Genomic DNA, 13,739 nt, shown 5'->3' with positions numbered 1-13,739 from the left:
TTTAAAATTAAATGCTTAAAGGAAGATTGCCTAATATTTTATTGTCATATAATTTAGTTAAAGGGTTTCAAGCCAATTATATAATAATACATTCAATAAAACTGATTGTTTATAGATTTAAAACTGATCAAAATAAATATTTTTTCATTTGATGAATATTTACCTTACAAAATTAATTGCTACAAGATATCTTAGAGAGCAGCAGCCAGGAAGAATAAAAGAAAAGGATATAGAAAAAGGAAAACCAGAAGTTTTGGAAGGGGTACAAAGCCTCATCCATCTTCTAACAAAGGGGAAAAAGGATGCTTCCTTGTGGACAGGTTATTACATAATTGCTTTCTGCAGGATTTGTTGCCTCCTCTGATAGTCTAAAACATCTGGGTATTGTTGAAGAGATGTTGGAAGAAAGGAATCACTGATCTGATCTGATCTAGTATGGCTATTATTCTCTTGTTACAAATACTTTTTATCTTTATTATAATTAGTGATAAGCTGTTATTGAAGAGTTCAACTTTGGATCCAAATGCATAGATTTAAGGTGTTCAGAGCCAATCTCTGATAAATGAAACAAAAATCATATCAATTTTTTCATAATATTTGTAGGGTGATTCTCACTGTATTGTATAAGAGATGGGATTGATAGTATATTTGGTGAGACTCACAAATTATATTAGGTCAGGGAAGAGTTTCAAACAACTTTGAGGACAGAAAATTAAATCACTGTAGCCTAGATAGACTATAAATATGGACAGAAAGGAACCAAGTGAGATTCGCTGTTGTGAAATGCAGTAAACACATCTGGTGAACGACAGCCTGAAACACTAACCCAGGTGACAGTGATTGGCAACTTAAAACCAAATTTTCAATGTGCTATTCTAGCCTAAATCTGCTAATGTTATTTGGGGCTACCAACACAGTGATACTGTGTCATGAAGCTAGATTGAAGTGTCTCTCTGGTCAGACCAGAAAACAAGATCAGCTTTAGATGCTATATTTCTAGGAAGCATTAGACCAAATAGAGGAAGTACAGAGAAGAGCACCAAAATGAATAAGGGGCTGATTCATGGGTAAAAAGAAAAGAAGGCAACATTGTCTGCATTAATTAAGAAGTTATAAACAACAGATATGATGCATCTGTGAATACTTGAAGGATGTAAACCCAAAGAAGCAAGAGGAAGTATTTACGGTGTGAAAAACAGTTACACTAAAAATAATTGGCTGAAAATAGGAAAGGAAAAAAATCATCCTATATAACAGTAAAATCCTCCTGATCAGAAATATATTAGATTGTGGGAAAGATTCTCATGGGAAATAATAGAAATCTTAGCCCTTGGTATTTGTGAGTAGAAAGAAGAATCTATTTTTATGGTAAACTATATAAAAGCAACAAGAACTCAAATGCAGAAGATTGCAGTGTTGTATATCTGTCTACTTGGATTAAAAAGAAAAAGAAAAAAACCCATGTTCTACGTCTTTTATTGTTTAAAATGTATCTGACAGAATTCTGGATTAAATCCAGATTAAATTATTCACAACTGTTCCCATGTTGCCGGTCGTATTAAAGCTAAACCGCAGTTTCCAGTAGTGATTTCACCCCTGTTCTTTTTCAGAGTTCCGGAATACCTGATGTGTAACCAGACCAGCAGTTATAACGTCCGTAAAAGAAGATCTGTAAGTGCCTTTAATGGTCCTTTTTACCAAGACTATGCAGAAGGAGATACAGAGCACACTGAGGCGGTGTATGACAAAAACTCCAAATTCAGGGATTTTTATGGCAATTCCCACTACTATGTCTTTTTTGAAGAGCAGGGGGATGGAGATGTTGGATTTGGCCAAGAAATCAAGAACCCTCAAGAGGAAAATGCCCAGGCATTTGACAGTCACTATGACTATACTGTCTGTGGGGGCAATGAAGAAATAGTATGCACCCCAGAGCCTGATGAGTTTAATCCCTGTGAAGACATAATGGGGTATACATTTCTAAGGATTGTGGTTTGGTTTGTGAACCTCCTTGCCATCTTGGGTAATATTTTTGTCCTGTTCATCCTTCTCACCAGCCATTACAAGTTGACTGTCCCACGTTTTTTGATGTGCAACCTGGCCTTTGCAGATTTCTGCATGGGACTGTATCTTCTTTTGATTGCTTCTGTGGATCTCTACAGTCGGTCAGAGTATTACAACCACGCCATAGAGTGGCAGACAGGGCCTGGATGCAATACAGCTGGCTTTTTCACCGTCTTTGCCAGTGAGCTTTCTGTGTATACCCTGACTGTAATCACCCTGGAGCGCTGGTATGCCATCACTTTTGCCATGCGTCCAGACAGGAAAATTCGTCTCCGGTATGCATTGGTTGTCATGCTGGGTGGTTGGCTCTCATGCTTTCTTCTTGCTCTCTTGCCAATGTTTGGAGTCAGCAGCTACACTAAAGTCAGCATCTGCCTACCTATGGATATTGGAACACCCTTGGCTGAAGCCTACGTTGTCTTTGTTTTGATGTTGAACATTATTGCTTTTATCATCATCTGTGCATGCTACATCAAAATCTATATCACTGTGCGAAACCCTCACTACAAGTCAGGAGACAAAGACACAAAAATTGCCAAAAGGATGGCAGTGTTGATTTTCACTGACTTCCTGTGCATGGCACCTATCTCATTCTATGCTTTATCTGCCATTATGAACAAACCCTTGATAACAGTTAGCAATTCCAAGATCCTGCTGGTGCTCTTCTACCCACTGAATTCTTGTGCCAACCCCTTCCTCTATGCTATTTTCACCAAGGCTTTCCGAAGGGATGTCTTCATCCTACTTAGCAAGTTTGGCATATGTGAGCATCAGGCTCAAATCTACAGGGGTCAGACAGTCTCCACCAAAAACAGCAGTGTTTTTTATGGCCAGAGAGGCAGCCGAGGAACAGCTCAAGTTCTTACAAACATCCACAACCCACAGGGTGGCTACCATTTGGCAATGGCAATGCCAGATCAAATTGTTATGGAAGACTGGAAGCTTACTGAATTATAACATCTGGAAGCATCACACCTGCAGTGAGGCTAGATTCATAACCAAGATAAAAACATTAATAAGATGCAGTTCTTTCCTAGCTGTGGTGGTTTTTGAGGTACCTCAGAAAGGATTTAGGTTTTTCTTTTGAGTGTATCATTCACCTGAATCTCCAGTCTTAAACCACTGTCAGCATAAAACAAGGTCCAAATTATGGTGATGAAATTGGAAGCTAATGTAAAAACTCCATTTATGCTGCAGGGGGTGTCAAAGATCCAGTCTGCAGAACCCCATTGTCTGGACCCCAGTGCTGCCTCTCGGTCCAGAGTTGACTCACGCTGTATGCAGTGCACACCAGACTGGCCCAGAGTGCAATGCCTGGCATGTGTGCTGCACATAATGTCTGCCCTGGCTGAGCCAGGGCCCATGCTACATGCCACATCCAACCCAGTAAGTCTTGGACATGTGCCACACCTGCCCCAGATGGTCCAGATCACATGCATGCATGTGGCATCTCCTCCAGCCAGTCCAGGATCTGCATTGCATGCAGCACCCCCACCCTCCACAGCTGTTCTGAGCCGGGAACTGTATGCACTGGTCAGATCAAGCACTGCATGCAGCATGCATTCTGGACTGGCCCTGTATGGGCACCATGTACAGTCCTGGACTGACTGGAGCTAATACCGCATATGCTGGATCTGGCATGCATTGGAGGGGTGGATGGTTCTGTGAGTCCAGTCTGGCCATGGATCATTCATCCATCCCTGCACCACCACCACTCATCCAGCCCACAGGACCAGATGATGTTGATACCCCTGGACAGGGTGATCCCTAGGGGGGTGGTGAATCGGGGCAACTGCCTCAGGCCCTGCAGTTTGGGGGGCCCTGTGGACAGTGCCGTACAGGCCTGACCACAGCCACCACACACCACCACTGCTGAGCATCGCCAGTTCTGCTGCTAAGTTCTGCAGGCTCCAGCCGCTCACCACCCACCTCCTCCAGGCCCCTCACGGGCTGATATGCCCTGGGCCCCACACACCCCTAGGGACGGCTCTACCCCTGGGTTATATAAAATAAGTGGAAAGGAAGACTCAGCAGAAACTTTGGGTAGGTTTTGTAAATGTATAATTATAGTGGAGTTATGATAGAAAAGCAAAAATTATGTTGTGAATTTCTCAAATTCCAGATCAAACTGGCATGTCTGGGATCAGGCATGTCACGGTCGGCAGGGCTAACCGGACCTTATCGTGCATCCATAGGTGCATCTCAAGTAGGTCCAAGGAGGTGATCCTCCCCCTCTATGCGACACTGGTCAGGCCACAGCTGGAGTACTGTGTCCAGTTCTGGGCACCACACTTCAAGAGGGATGTGGACAACATTGAGAGGGTCCAGAGGAGGGCCACCCGCATGATCTGGGGACAGCAGGGCAGACCCTACAATGAGAGGCTACGGGACCTGAACCTGTTCAGCCTTCACAAGAGAAGGCTGAGGGGGGACTTTGTGACTGTCTATAAACTCACTGGGGGGGGACCAGAAGGGTTTGGGGGAGACCTTGTTTCCCCTAGCGCCCCCCGGGATAACAAGGAATAACGGCCACAAGTTGTTGGAGAGTAGGTTTAGATTAGACATCCGTAGGAACTACTTCACAGTTAAGGCGGCTAGGATCTGGAACCAACTTCCAAGGGAAGTGGTGCTGGCTCCCACCCTGGGGGTCTTTAAGAATCGGCTTCATGCCTACCTGGCTGGGGGCATTTGAGCCCAGTTTTCCTCCTGCCCAGGCAGGGGGGCGGACTTGAAGATCTACAAGGTCCCTTCCGACCCTACTTCTATGATTCTATGATGTCAGAAGGTTGATTTGTCTTTCTAACTGCCAGCTTCCTGAACTCCTTTTGGGACCCAAAAGGCAAATGGGATTCTGTCTGCTTCTACCATCAGCACCTGTAATTGACACAGTGTAACTGGAACTTGGTTCATAGTTTTGTTTAAGATATGGGAGGCAGAATAGAACTGAGCTGGTTTTTCCGTCACTCATGTTGCTGCTATAGTGCAAAAAAAAACCCAAAGCATCAAAGAAACACCCCCCAAAACAGTAAAGTTGTTGTCATCATCATATGTATGTCAACTGGTAGCAGGTATTTGAGCTTTTACCTTTATCCTAATGTGTTGATCAATATGTCACTCATTTTCAAGTAAGTCTGATTTTTGGATGATGGGTTTAAAGGGAAATTTGCTTCACTTTCTTCTGGAGACTAAATCTGTCCAAGCCTGATGGGTTCTGATCCCTGGCTTAAATAATTTGTTTTAGTAGCTGGAAAAACTCAAAATTCTGGTACAAGCTAAAATTAAGCATTTGCCCCCACAATTCTTTATTGGCCCTATATTTGGCCTCTGTTTGGTCATCTGCATATACTTAATTATATAAATAAATTTAATCACAGTTAGTTGTTGCACAGTAACGCACGTGTAGATGCGACTCGGGAGCAAATTTGCTCCCAAGTCTGCCCAGCTACTAGGGAGTCGCCCTGAGGCCAACCCTAGGTCTGCAGCCTAGGAGCTTCTCTTGCTTTAGGGCTGGGCTGCCTGTATGTCAGCCCCTGCCTGAAGGCAATAAAAGCATGGAGACATCTTGTGCCCTGGAGCACACAGCACATGCAGCCTGCAGGCACTCCAGGCCCTATGTGTCCCCCTGGGCAGGCCACAGCCCTGCTATGCCTGCCTGCCAACACCCCAGCACTGCTGCCTGGCACTGCACTGCCTTGCAGCTGACAGGACAGGGCAGTGCAATTAGGGCCACCTGCATGCTGAAGGGTGCTCCAGGCTGCTGCAGCACCTACCCAGCCCTGTCAGCCCTGCAGGGCTGCTTTCTGGCAGCAGGGCCAGCACCACCTGCCTGCAGTATGCCTCCAGCATCCTGCCCTGCACCTGCAGGTGCTGCAGGGCATAGACCCTGCTGTGCAGTTGACTGTCCCACACTGTGCTCCTGCACTGGGTACTGCTGGCAGCTGCCCAGCACCGGCAACACTGAGACAACCCTACGGGGGCCCAGAAAGCTGGCACAGGGCCCAGCAAGGCTTCATCCTCCCTGTCCAGACTGGGGATCACATGCATGCGCATGCCTGTGCCCTCCACCCAGGGCCCCAACTGAAGCCAGGTGGAGACTGGCTACCTCATGGCATTCTGGGGTGAGGCAGAGGTGCTGCTCCCATTTGAGTGGGGCAGGTGCTCCAATGCCCAAATTTCTGAGGCCCTGTTGGGTGGGATGTGGGAGCAAGGGCATGACCAGTTAGCACAGGAGTGCTGCATAAAGGTCAAGGCCTTGCAGTCAAAGTAGGTCTCCATGACCAACCACAACTGTTGGTCCAGCCGTGCCTACAAGACCATGTTCTTTATGCAGCAGCTGACCAATATTTTGATGCCTCAGGATCCAGGCCACAACTGTGCAGTTGATACCAGCATGGGAAGCCTGCCCAAGCCCCCACTCCACCCTGACACCTCTGGTGACATGTCACTAGAGAAGGGACCCATGGGCATGCAGCACCCCAACCTGCCCAGCTCCCCAGCTGCAGCCTCCACCAGCAGGTTGGGGAGCCCTGGCCAGCGCCTGCTTCACCAGTTGTGCAGCCCCAGAGCCAGCCATGAGGAACGGCCAGCCAGGATGTGGCTGGTGACCAGCAGCACCAGCTCCTCCCTGGGGGCGGGAGGCCCCCAGCCAGGTGCCCACATGCTGTGCCCCATGTGCCAAGGACACCAGGCACAGCTGCACGCCTTTAGCAGCTGGGAGGACCACACTGAGCCACCAGCCATGCCAGCCCTGGACAAGTGGTAAGCCCTGCACTAGGGAAGGGCTGCCCCCACCCCAGCCCCTGCCCCCAACTCCAGCCCCTGCCTCTGCCCCTGTCCCCCCCTTCCTTGCCTGGCCTACCCACTCCCCTGGCCCTGGGTTCCCCCCTACAGGATACAAAGAGGTGGGACACAGTACAAAAATGTATTGAGCAGCCCGTGCCCCCACAGTTGGGCAGGCACAGATGTCTCATACCCCGAGGAACTCATTGGTGCTGGCAGCAATGTTTTTATCAGCAGTGGGGGGCAGAGATGTGTAGTGCTGCCACAGGTAGCCCTCCAGAGGATGGCAGAGGTTGTGGGGCAGCCTGGACTTGCCCCTGTGCCATCATAGCTCAGGGTCCCAAATCTGGAGTGCAGGTGTGCCCAAGGCACCATGAGGATCAGCAGTATCAGGATGTGGTGGATCTGACATCCCTCGGCCCACTCAAACAGCTCATCATGCACCAGCCGGGCCACGTGCAGTAGGGGCACGCTTGGGGCACAGTGGCAGCATGGTGGGGGGCTGGCCTTGGGGCACCTCCCCAGAGAGACCCCCAGAGAGGAGTGGGGGCATGGCCAGTTCCTCATCCCAGTTGTCTGGGAACCCCAGGCCTCCCCCAGCCCGGGTGCCATGGGCTGGGTGACAGCGCAGTACAGTGGTTGGCCTGCAGGGGGAGGAGGGGGAGTGGGATCTGGACCTGTGGCAGGAGGTGTTGCCAGGAGCCTGGCCTGTCCTAGCCTGGGAACCTGGGCAGGGGAGGCAGGCTGCCTGCGGCCAGCACCCAGTGGCTGGCCAGCACCCAGTGGCCTGCCAGCTCCAAGGGAGCACACAGGAACAGGGAATTTGGCTGGCAGCCGCCTAGGCCCAGGCCTGCCCAGCCCAACTTGCCATCATCCCTGGGCACCCATGCATGGCCAACCCCCTATCTGAGACCAGGCAGTGCAAGGCTCCTGGTGCAGAGCATCTTATCTCTGAAATGTTGCAAACTCACAAAAGGTTTCTGTCTCATGACTCTGCAGGTCCAGCATCTGGATGCAGGGGAGAAGCCTCAGTGGTCAGTGGGGATGCTGGCTCAGGGTCAGTGCTGCCCACCACTGGGGCCTCCAGATGCATCAGCTGCGCTAGAGGTGCACACAGGACCAGATCCTCTTCCTCCAGTAGCTGGTGGCAGTGGTAGAGGAGCAGGAGGAGAACGCCCAGGCCTGGCAGGCAGAGGACGTGGCCCACCAGGAGAGGTGGTGGGCGGAGGTCATTGCCCAGGAGGATGTGTGGGACTGGGCCCACCAGAAGTTCCAGGCTGAGTTCCTGGCCCTGGAGTGAAAGTGGATCCAGGTCCTGTGAAAGAACACCATTCTGGGCCAGGCAGTGCAGGCCACAGATGATGACTGTCAGGTGCTGGATACCATCTTGGGCCTGGCAGTCTCATTTGTGCGCGCTGCTGCCCGGCCCCCATCCCTAACCCCAAAGGCCCCCTGACAGCCATCTAGCACCCTTCAGCAGGCCCTGACCTGGGCCTGGGAGTAGATCCTCCATTGCCTCCAGCCCCTGCCCTGTGTCTGCCACCACCCAACCCCCCTGGCCTGCTGCTCACCCCAGCTCCACGCAGGAGCAGCCAGCAACATGGACACGACTACATGCCAGCCTTGCTGGCCACGGACAAGCCCTGGCAGAGGGGGAGTTGCCCATGCCAGGGGACCAGTGGCTGCCATCACCGTGGGGTTTGCCCCTTGCACACTCTGGCATGCACACCCACAAGGGAAAAGCCAGAGGCCAGGGTGCTGGGCACCTGTCCCCAGGCTCTGCCCCTAGGCACCCCCGCCCCCCCATGCCCCCTCTTCCCTACTCCAGGACACCAAAAAACCACTTTGTAAATAGCTTTCACTGGGAAGAGGGTTTTTTGTTGCTGGGGTGGGGGGATGGTGGAGGAACCCTGTTGGGAAGGGAAGGGAAGGGGAAGGAGGCTCTGTGTTGAGGAGGGAGGGGGAGTGGTAGGGGATGTGTGATGTGAAGGGAATAAAGACTTGTTTGGATATGTGTCTGCAATGAGAGTGGTACTGGGTAGGGGGTCTGTACCCATGGGACAGGGGGGCTAGAGTGGGGAGTGCAGGAGGAGCTGGACAGCTAGAACTTCCTGCCCTGTCCCCTGCTGGTGGGTGCATGTCTCCTGTCACTGCTGGTGGGTCCAGTGCCCTGTCCCCTGCTGGTGGGTGTGTGTCTCCTGGTGTTTCAGCTGGGGAAGGGGGCTACTGCTGCTACAGGTCACCGCCGCAGGTGGTGCTCCCACCACCAGGTGTCATCTGCCCACTGCGCCTCCTCCACCCAGGCCTCATGGAACAGCTCCTCTGGGCCTTGCAAATGTTATGCAACATACAGACTGCAATAGTGACCCAGGGGAGGTTGTTTTTGGTGACCTTGAGGTAGGCGGTGAGGGTGTGCCAGTGGCCCTTGAGGTGACTGAAGGCGCACTCGACAAGGGCATGAGTCTGGTCCAGACAGCAGTTAAAATGGGCCTGGTGGGGGTCCAGGTGGCCAGTATACAAGCATATCAGCCAGGGCAGAGGTGGGTAGGCAGGGTCCCTGATGAGCACCCAGCTGCAGGTCCAGGACCTCTGGTGTGAAGCACCCATTCTCCACCAGTCCCACCAGACTGAAGTTCTGAAACATATGGGCATCATGCATGCTGCCCGCCCAGCCGGCACTCACCTGGGTGACTGTGCTGTGGTGGTCCAGGATGGCCTGCAGCTGTAATATGGGTGGTCTCCGTGGGGCAGGCAGGCGACCAGGATGTGGGTCCCATCTAGGGCCCTGATACACTGGGGGAATCCCAGAGCATGGAACCCTCCCACCACCTCCAGGGGTTCATGTACGTGGAGCACGGTATGGCTCAGCAGATCCTGGAGGGACCTGCACACCTCCAGGATGGCCTCCTCAGCAGGGGGCTTGCCCATGCTGAACAGGTGTCCAATATACAGGAGGCTGGCAGGTGTGGCCAGCTTAGAATCATAGAAAGTTAGGGTTGGAAAGGACCTCAGGAGGTCATCTAGTCCAACACCCTGCTCAAAGCAGGACAATCTCCAACTAGATCATCCCAGACAAGGCTTTGTCTAGCCAGATATTAAAAACCTCCAAGAATGAAGAGTCCATCACCTCTCTGGGTAACCTGTTCCAGTGTTTTACTACCCTCCTACTGAGAACATTCTTCCTAATATCTAACCTAAACTTTCCTTGCTGCAACTTGAGGCCACTGCTCCTTCTCTTCGTTCTCAAGCTTTAGCAGCATGAGGGCCAACCGGGTGTTGGCGAGGAGGACCCAGGCATACGCCGGTGTCCTGCTCCAGGTGGGGCCAGAGCTTCTAGAGCTGGTCCCAGGAGGTGGCCCAGGTCATACAGAAGCCATCCAGCCACTGCTGGTTGTCCCAGGTCTGCTGGACAATGTGCAGCCACCAGCACTGACTGACACAGCGAGCCCAGAGGCAGCAGGGCTGGAGGCCCAGGAGGGTGACGGCGGCCCTGCCCTTTAAAAATCTGCCTTAAAAAAATTACGAAGTAACTTTAAAGTGGATGAGAAAAGGGAGAAAGAGGAGGCACGCTTTTTTATTTTTGCACCTTTGTGCCACAGAGCATATAGCAGTGAGAAAGAGACATACATAGATGTCACATTTTGTGTAGGCCTGTGTGTGAAATTTCTCACAGGAAACAAGCCTTTGCTGTTCTCATATGTTCCCGTACCGCTTGATGGATATTAGTGATTGGTTCTCCTTAGTGGGGAATGTTGCAGAAAGAATGACACACAACTTCATCCCTTTTCTTTCTCTGTCCCGCTCTCAACTTAATTTTAACTGACTGAAACTACTCCCCCAATAAGTAACTCAGGGTTCCCTGCCTTCTTGTTTGCTCTGCTGCTGTCCTTGTTCTAGGTGTTCTTCAGGGCACCAGCATGTGCCAGGACTAGCAAGTATGGGATAGTAGCAGAATATTCATTTCTCACTTTGCCCAGATGGGGGAGCCCCAGGAGAATATGACTCTTGGGGTGTGCCTGTGTGAGACAGAAGTGGTGACAAAATGAGGCATATGATACCAACAAGAGGAAAGGAAAGAGTAACTGAGCACTGGAGCTCCCAGCCTCACCACCCTGAGGAAGTGAACCTCATGGAGACTGCCAAAGAACGATGGTAGAGTGATGAGATGGAACTCACTGCTGCAAGATGTTGCAGAGGCTGATAGTTTAGCTAGGTTCAAATGAGGCTTAGACAAAATTCACATGGGATAGGTTTGTCAGTGGGTATAAAGCATAATAATAGAGCTACAACTTCCATATAAAGATTTTCTAGACCTCTAAATGCTGGAAGCTGCAAAAGGAAAGGGACTAAGCCACCTAGACCTGTAGTCTGACCTAGCGTGACATCTTTTTTGTTCTTATGCCCATTCCCAGCAGCCAGCTGGGTGGCAGGTATGGTAGAAGGTCAGTAGCTTTTCTTCTGCAAAAAGACTCCAACGGTTGTCCTGAAGAGGGCTGAAATAGTATTGGGGGTTTTATTCTGTGGTACAGTGTTGATGATTGGGGATTGAAGCAGTGGGGCACTGAAGGAGTCAGGCTGGAACTCTGTGTAACAGGTAGGTAAGGGGAATCTGGATGTACTGGGACACAGAGACATAGAAGATGTGGAAATACTGGAACACTGAAACCAGCAACTGCGAGGTGAAATTCACAATAAAAACTGAGGTGAAGGGAGTTTCCCTGGCACAGCTGCTCACCCCTGCTGTCTCCTTTTTATTCTGGAAAGGGAGCAATCCTGCACTGTGTGTGTAATTTGGAGAACAACCAATATTGTCTCCTATTTCTTTGCCACCTCACCCCTTTATGTCACAAGGGATATGGGGCACTGACACATCTGTAAGTGCTGCTGACCACCATTTTTGAAAACTCATGGAGATCAGGAGAAGTCCTGGACAGTTGGAAAATGGCAAATATAGCATCCATCTTTAAGAAAGGAGGATCCAGGGAAATACAGACCAGTCAGCTTCATGGAGTAGATCCTCAAAGAATCCATTACTAAGCACTTGGAGGAGAAGGTGCTTAGCAACAGTTGGCATGGATTCATCAAAGGCAAGTCAGACCTAACCAATCTGACTGCCTTCTATGATGAGATGACTGGCCCTGTAAATGCAGGGAGAGCATTGGACATGATATGCCTGGACTTTAGTAAGGCTTTTGATATGGTCTCCCACAACATTCTCACAACCAAGCTAAGGAAATACAGTTTTGCATGAATAGACTCTAAGATAGAAAGCTGGCTGGATCATTAGGCTTTGAGGGTGGTAATCAATGGCTCGATGTCTAGCTGGCAGCCTGTGTCAAGTGGAGTGTCCCAGGGTCAGTCCCGGGGCCAGTTTTGTTTTGTATCTTCATCAAATGGAAGATGGGATGGAATACACCCTCAGAAAGCTTGTGGATGACACCAAGCTTAGGGGAGTAGTAGATATGCTGGAGGGTAGGGCTAAGATTCAGAGACATCTAGACAAATCGGAGGATTGGACAAAAAGAAATCTCCAGAAGTTCAATAAGGACAAGTACAAAGTCCTACACTTAGAATGGAACAAGCCCATGCAGTAGTACAGACTGGGGACTGACTGGCTTAGCAGCAGCTCTGCAGATAAAGGCCTGGGGGTTACAGTGAAAATTAAGTGGAATATGAGCCAACAGTGTGCCCTTGTGATGAAGGCTAACAGCATACTGGGCTGGATTAATAGAAGCATTGCCAGCAGATTGAGGGAAGTGATTATTCCCCTCGATTCAGCACTGGTGAGACCATGCATCTGGAGTACTGTGTCCAGTTTTGGGCCCCCCACTACATAAAGGATGTGGACAAATTGGAGAGTCCAGTGGAGGGCAACAAAAATGGTTAGAGGGCTGGGGAACATGACTTATGAGGAGAGAGAACTGGGCTTATTTAGTCTGTAGAAAAGAAAACTGAAGGGGAAATCGAATAAGAGCATTCAACTACCTGAAGGGTGGTTCTCCAAAGAGAATGGAACTAGCCCGGGGGTGTGGAAATACGGCCCACGGGCCAGATCCAGCCCATCAAGCACTTCCCTCCGGCCCACAGAGCCCCTTCAAAACCCACGTAATGGTGGCTGCCTCTCTAAAAGCCTCTGGTGGCACCAGCCGCAGCACCTCAGGCTGTTTCCTTGGGTTCTGGTTGCAAGGCAATGAACCCTGACCTCAGCCTGCTCCAGCTCACCCCACCCCTGGCTCAGGCCATGTTTGCAGCTTGAAAGGAGCAGAGGTGCTGGGCCAGAACCTGGGGCGCTGGTGAGGGGAAACAACACCTGGGCCGGGTTCTGCTTTGCTGCACAGGACTGGAAAGGACCCTGCCCTGAAGGTAAACCCAGGAAAGCAGCTGCTGGGCAGGCTTTCCCCGTGCTGTGTCGCTTGGGCTGTGCGGGGTCGGGCTGTGCTGGCACCGGGGAGGGGAAGCAGGAGCTGGGCCACAGCTCTAGCCCAGTCAGCACCAGGGAGGAGAGGTGGCGGTGAAGCCATGTGCTGCTTGGGACAGGATGAGCCCAGCTGGAGCAGCAGGGGCTCAGCTGCATTTTCCCCCTACCCTCCCTGCGCGGGGCAGTCCTGAGCAGCACACAGCTCTGCCACCACTTCTGCTGGCTGGTGCAGCCCTGGCCGGGCTTGCCCTGTCCCCAGCAGCACGTGGGAAGCTGGCTTCAGCCGCATGCTGCTCTGGATGGGACAGACCCATCTGGGTCTGCATCAGCCAGAAAAAGTGGCATGCAGCTGAAGTCGGCTTTCCATGTGCTGCTGGGGACGGGAGGAGCCCAGCCAGGTCTGCACCAGCCAGCAGAAGCGGCGGCGGAGCCATGTGCTGCTCAGGACGGGACAAGCCCAGCCTGAGCGGCTGGGGCT

At 51.1% G+C, this 13,739-nt stretch overlaps 1 protein-coding gene across 1 annotated transcript in view; it reads left to right on the top strand.

The window, feature by feature from the left end:
* TSHR (thyroid stimulating hormone receptor) overlaps positions 1 to 4,317 on the top strand; it is a 195,471-nt gene extending 191,154 nt beyond the window's left edge. Inside the window, exon 10 of the mRNA XM_025196595.1 lies at positions 1,611 to 4,317. Coding sequence (XP_025052380.1) covers positions 1,611 to 3,021 — 1,411 coding nt within the window. The 3' untranslated portion in view covers positions 3,022 to 4,317. The remainder of the gene's footprint in view (positions 1 to 1,610) is intronic.
* Positions 4,318 to 13,739: the final 9,422 nt, after the last annotated feature.

Source organism: Alligator sinensis, unplaced genomic scaffold (assembly GCF_000455745.1).
Source record: "Alligator sinensis unplaced genomic scaffold, ASM45574v1 scaffold289_1, whole genome shotgun sequence".
Classification (NCBI taxonomy): domain Eukaryota; kingdom Metazoa; phylum Chordata; order Crocodylia; family Alligatoridae; genus Alligator; species Alligator sinensis.
The sequence above is the reverse complement of the archived record's forward strand: the minus strand, read 5'-3'. Positions and strand labels throughout refer to the sequence as shown.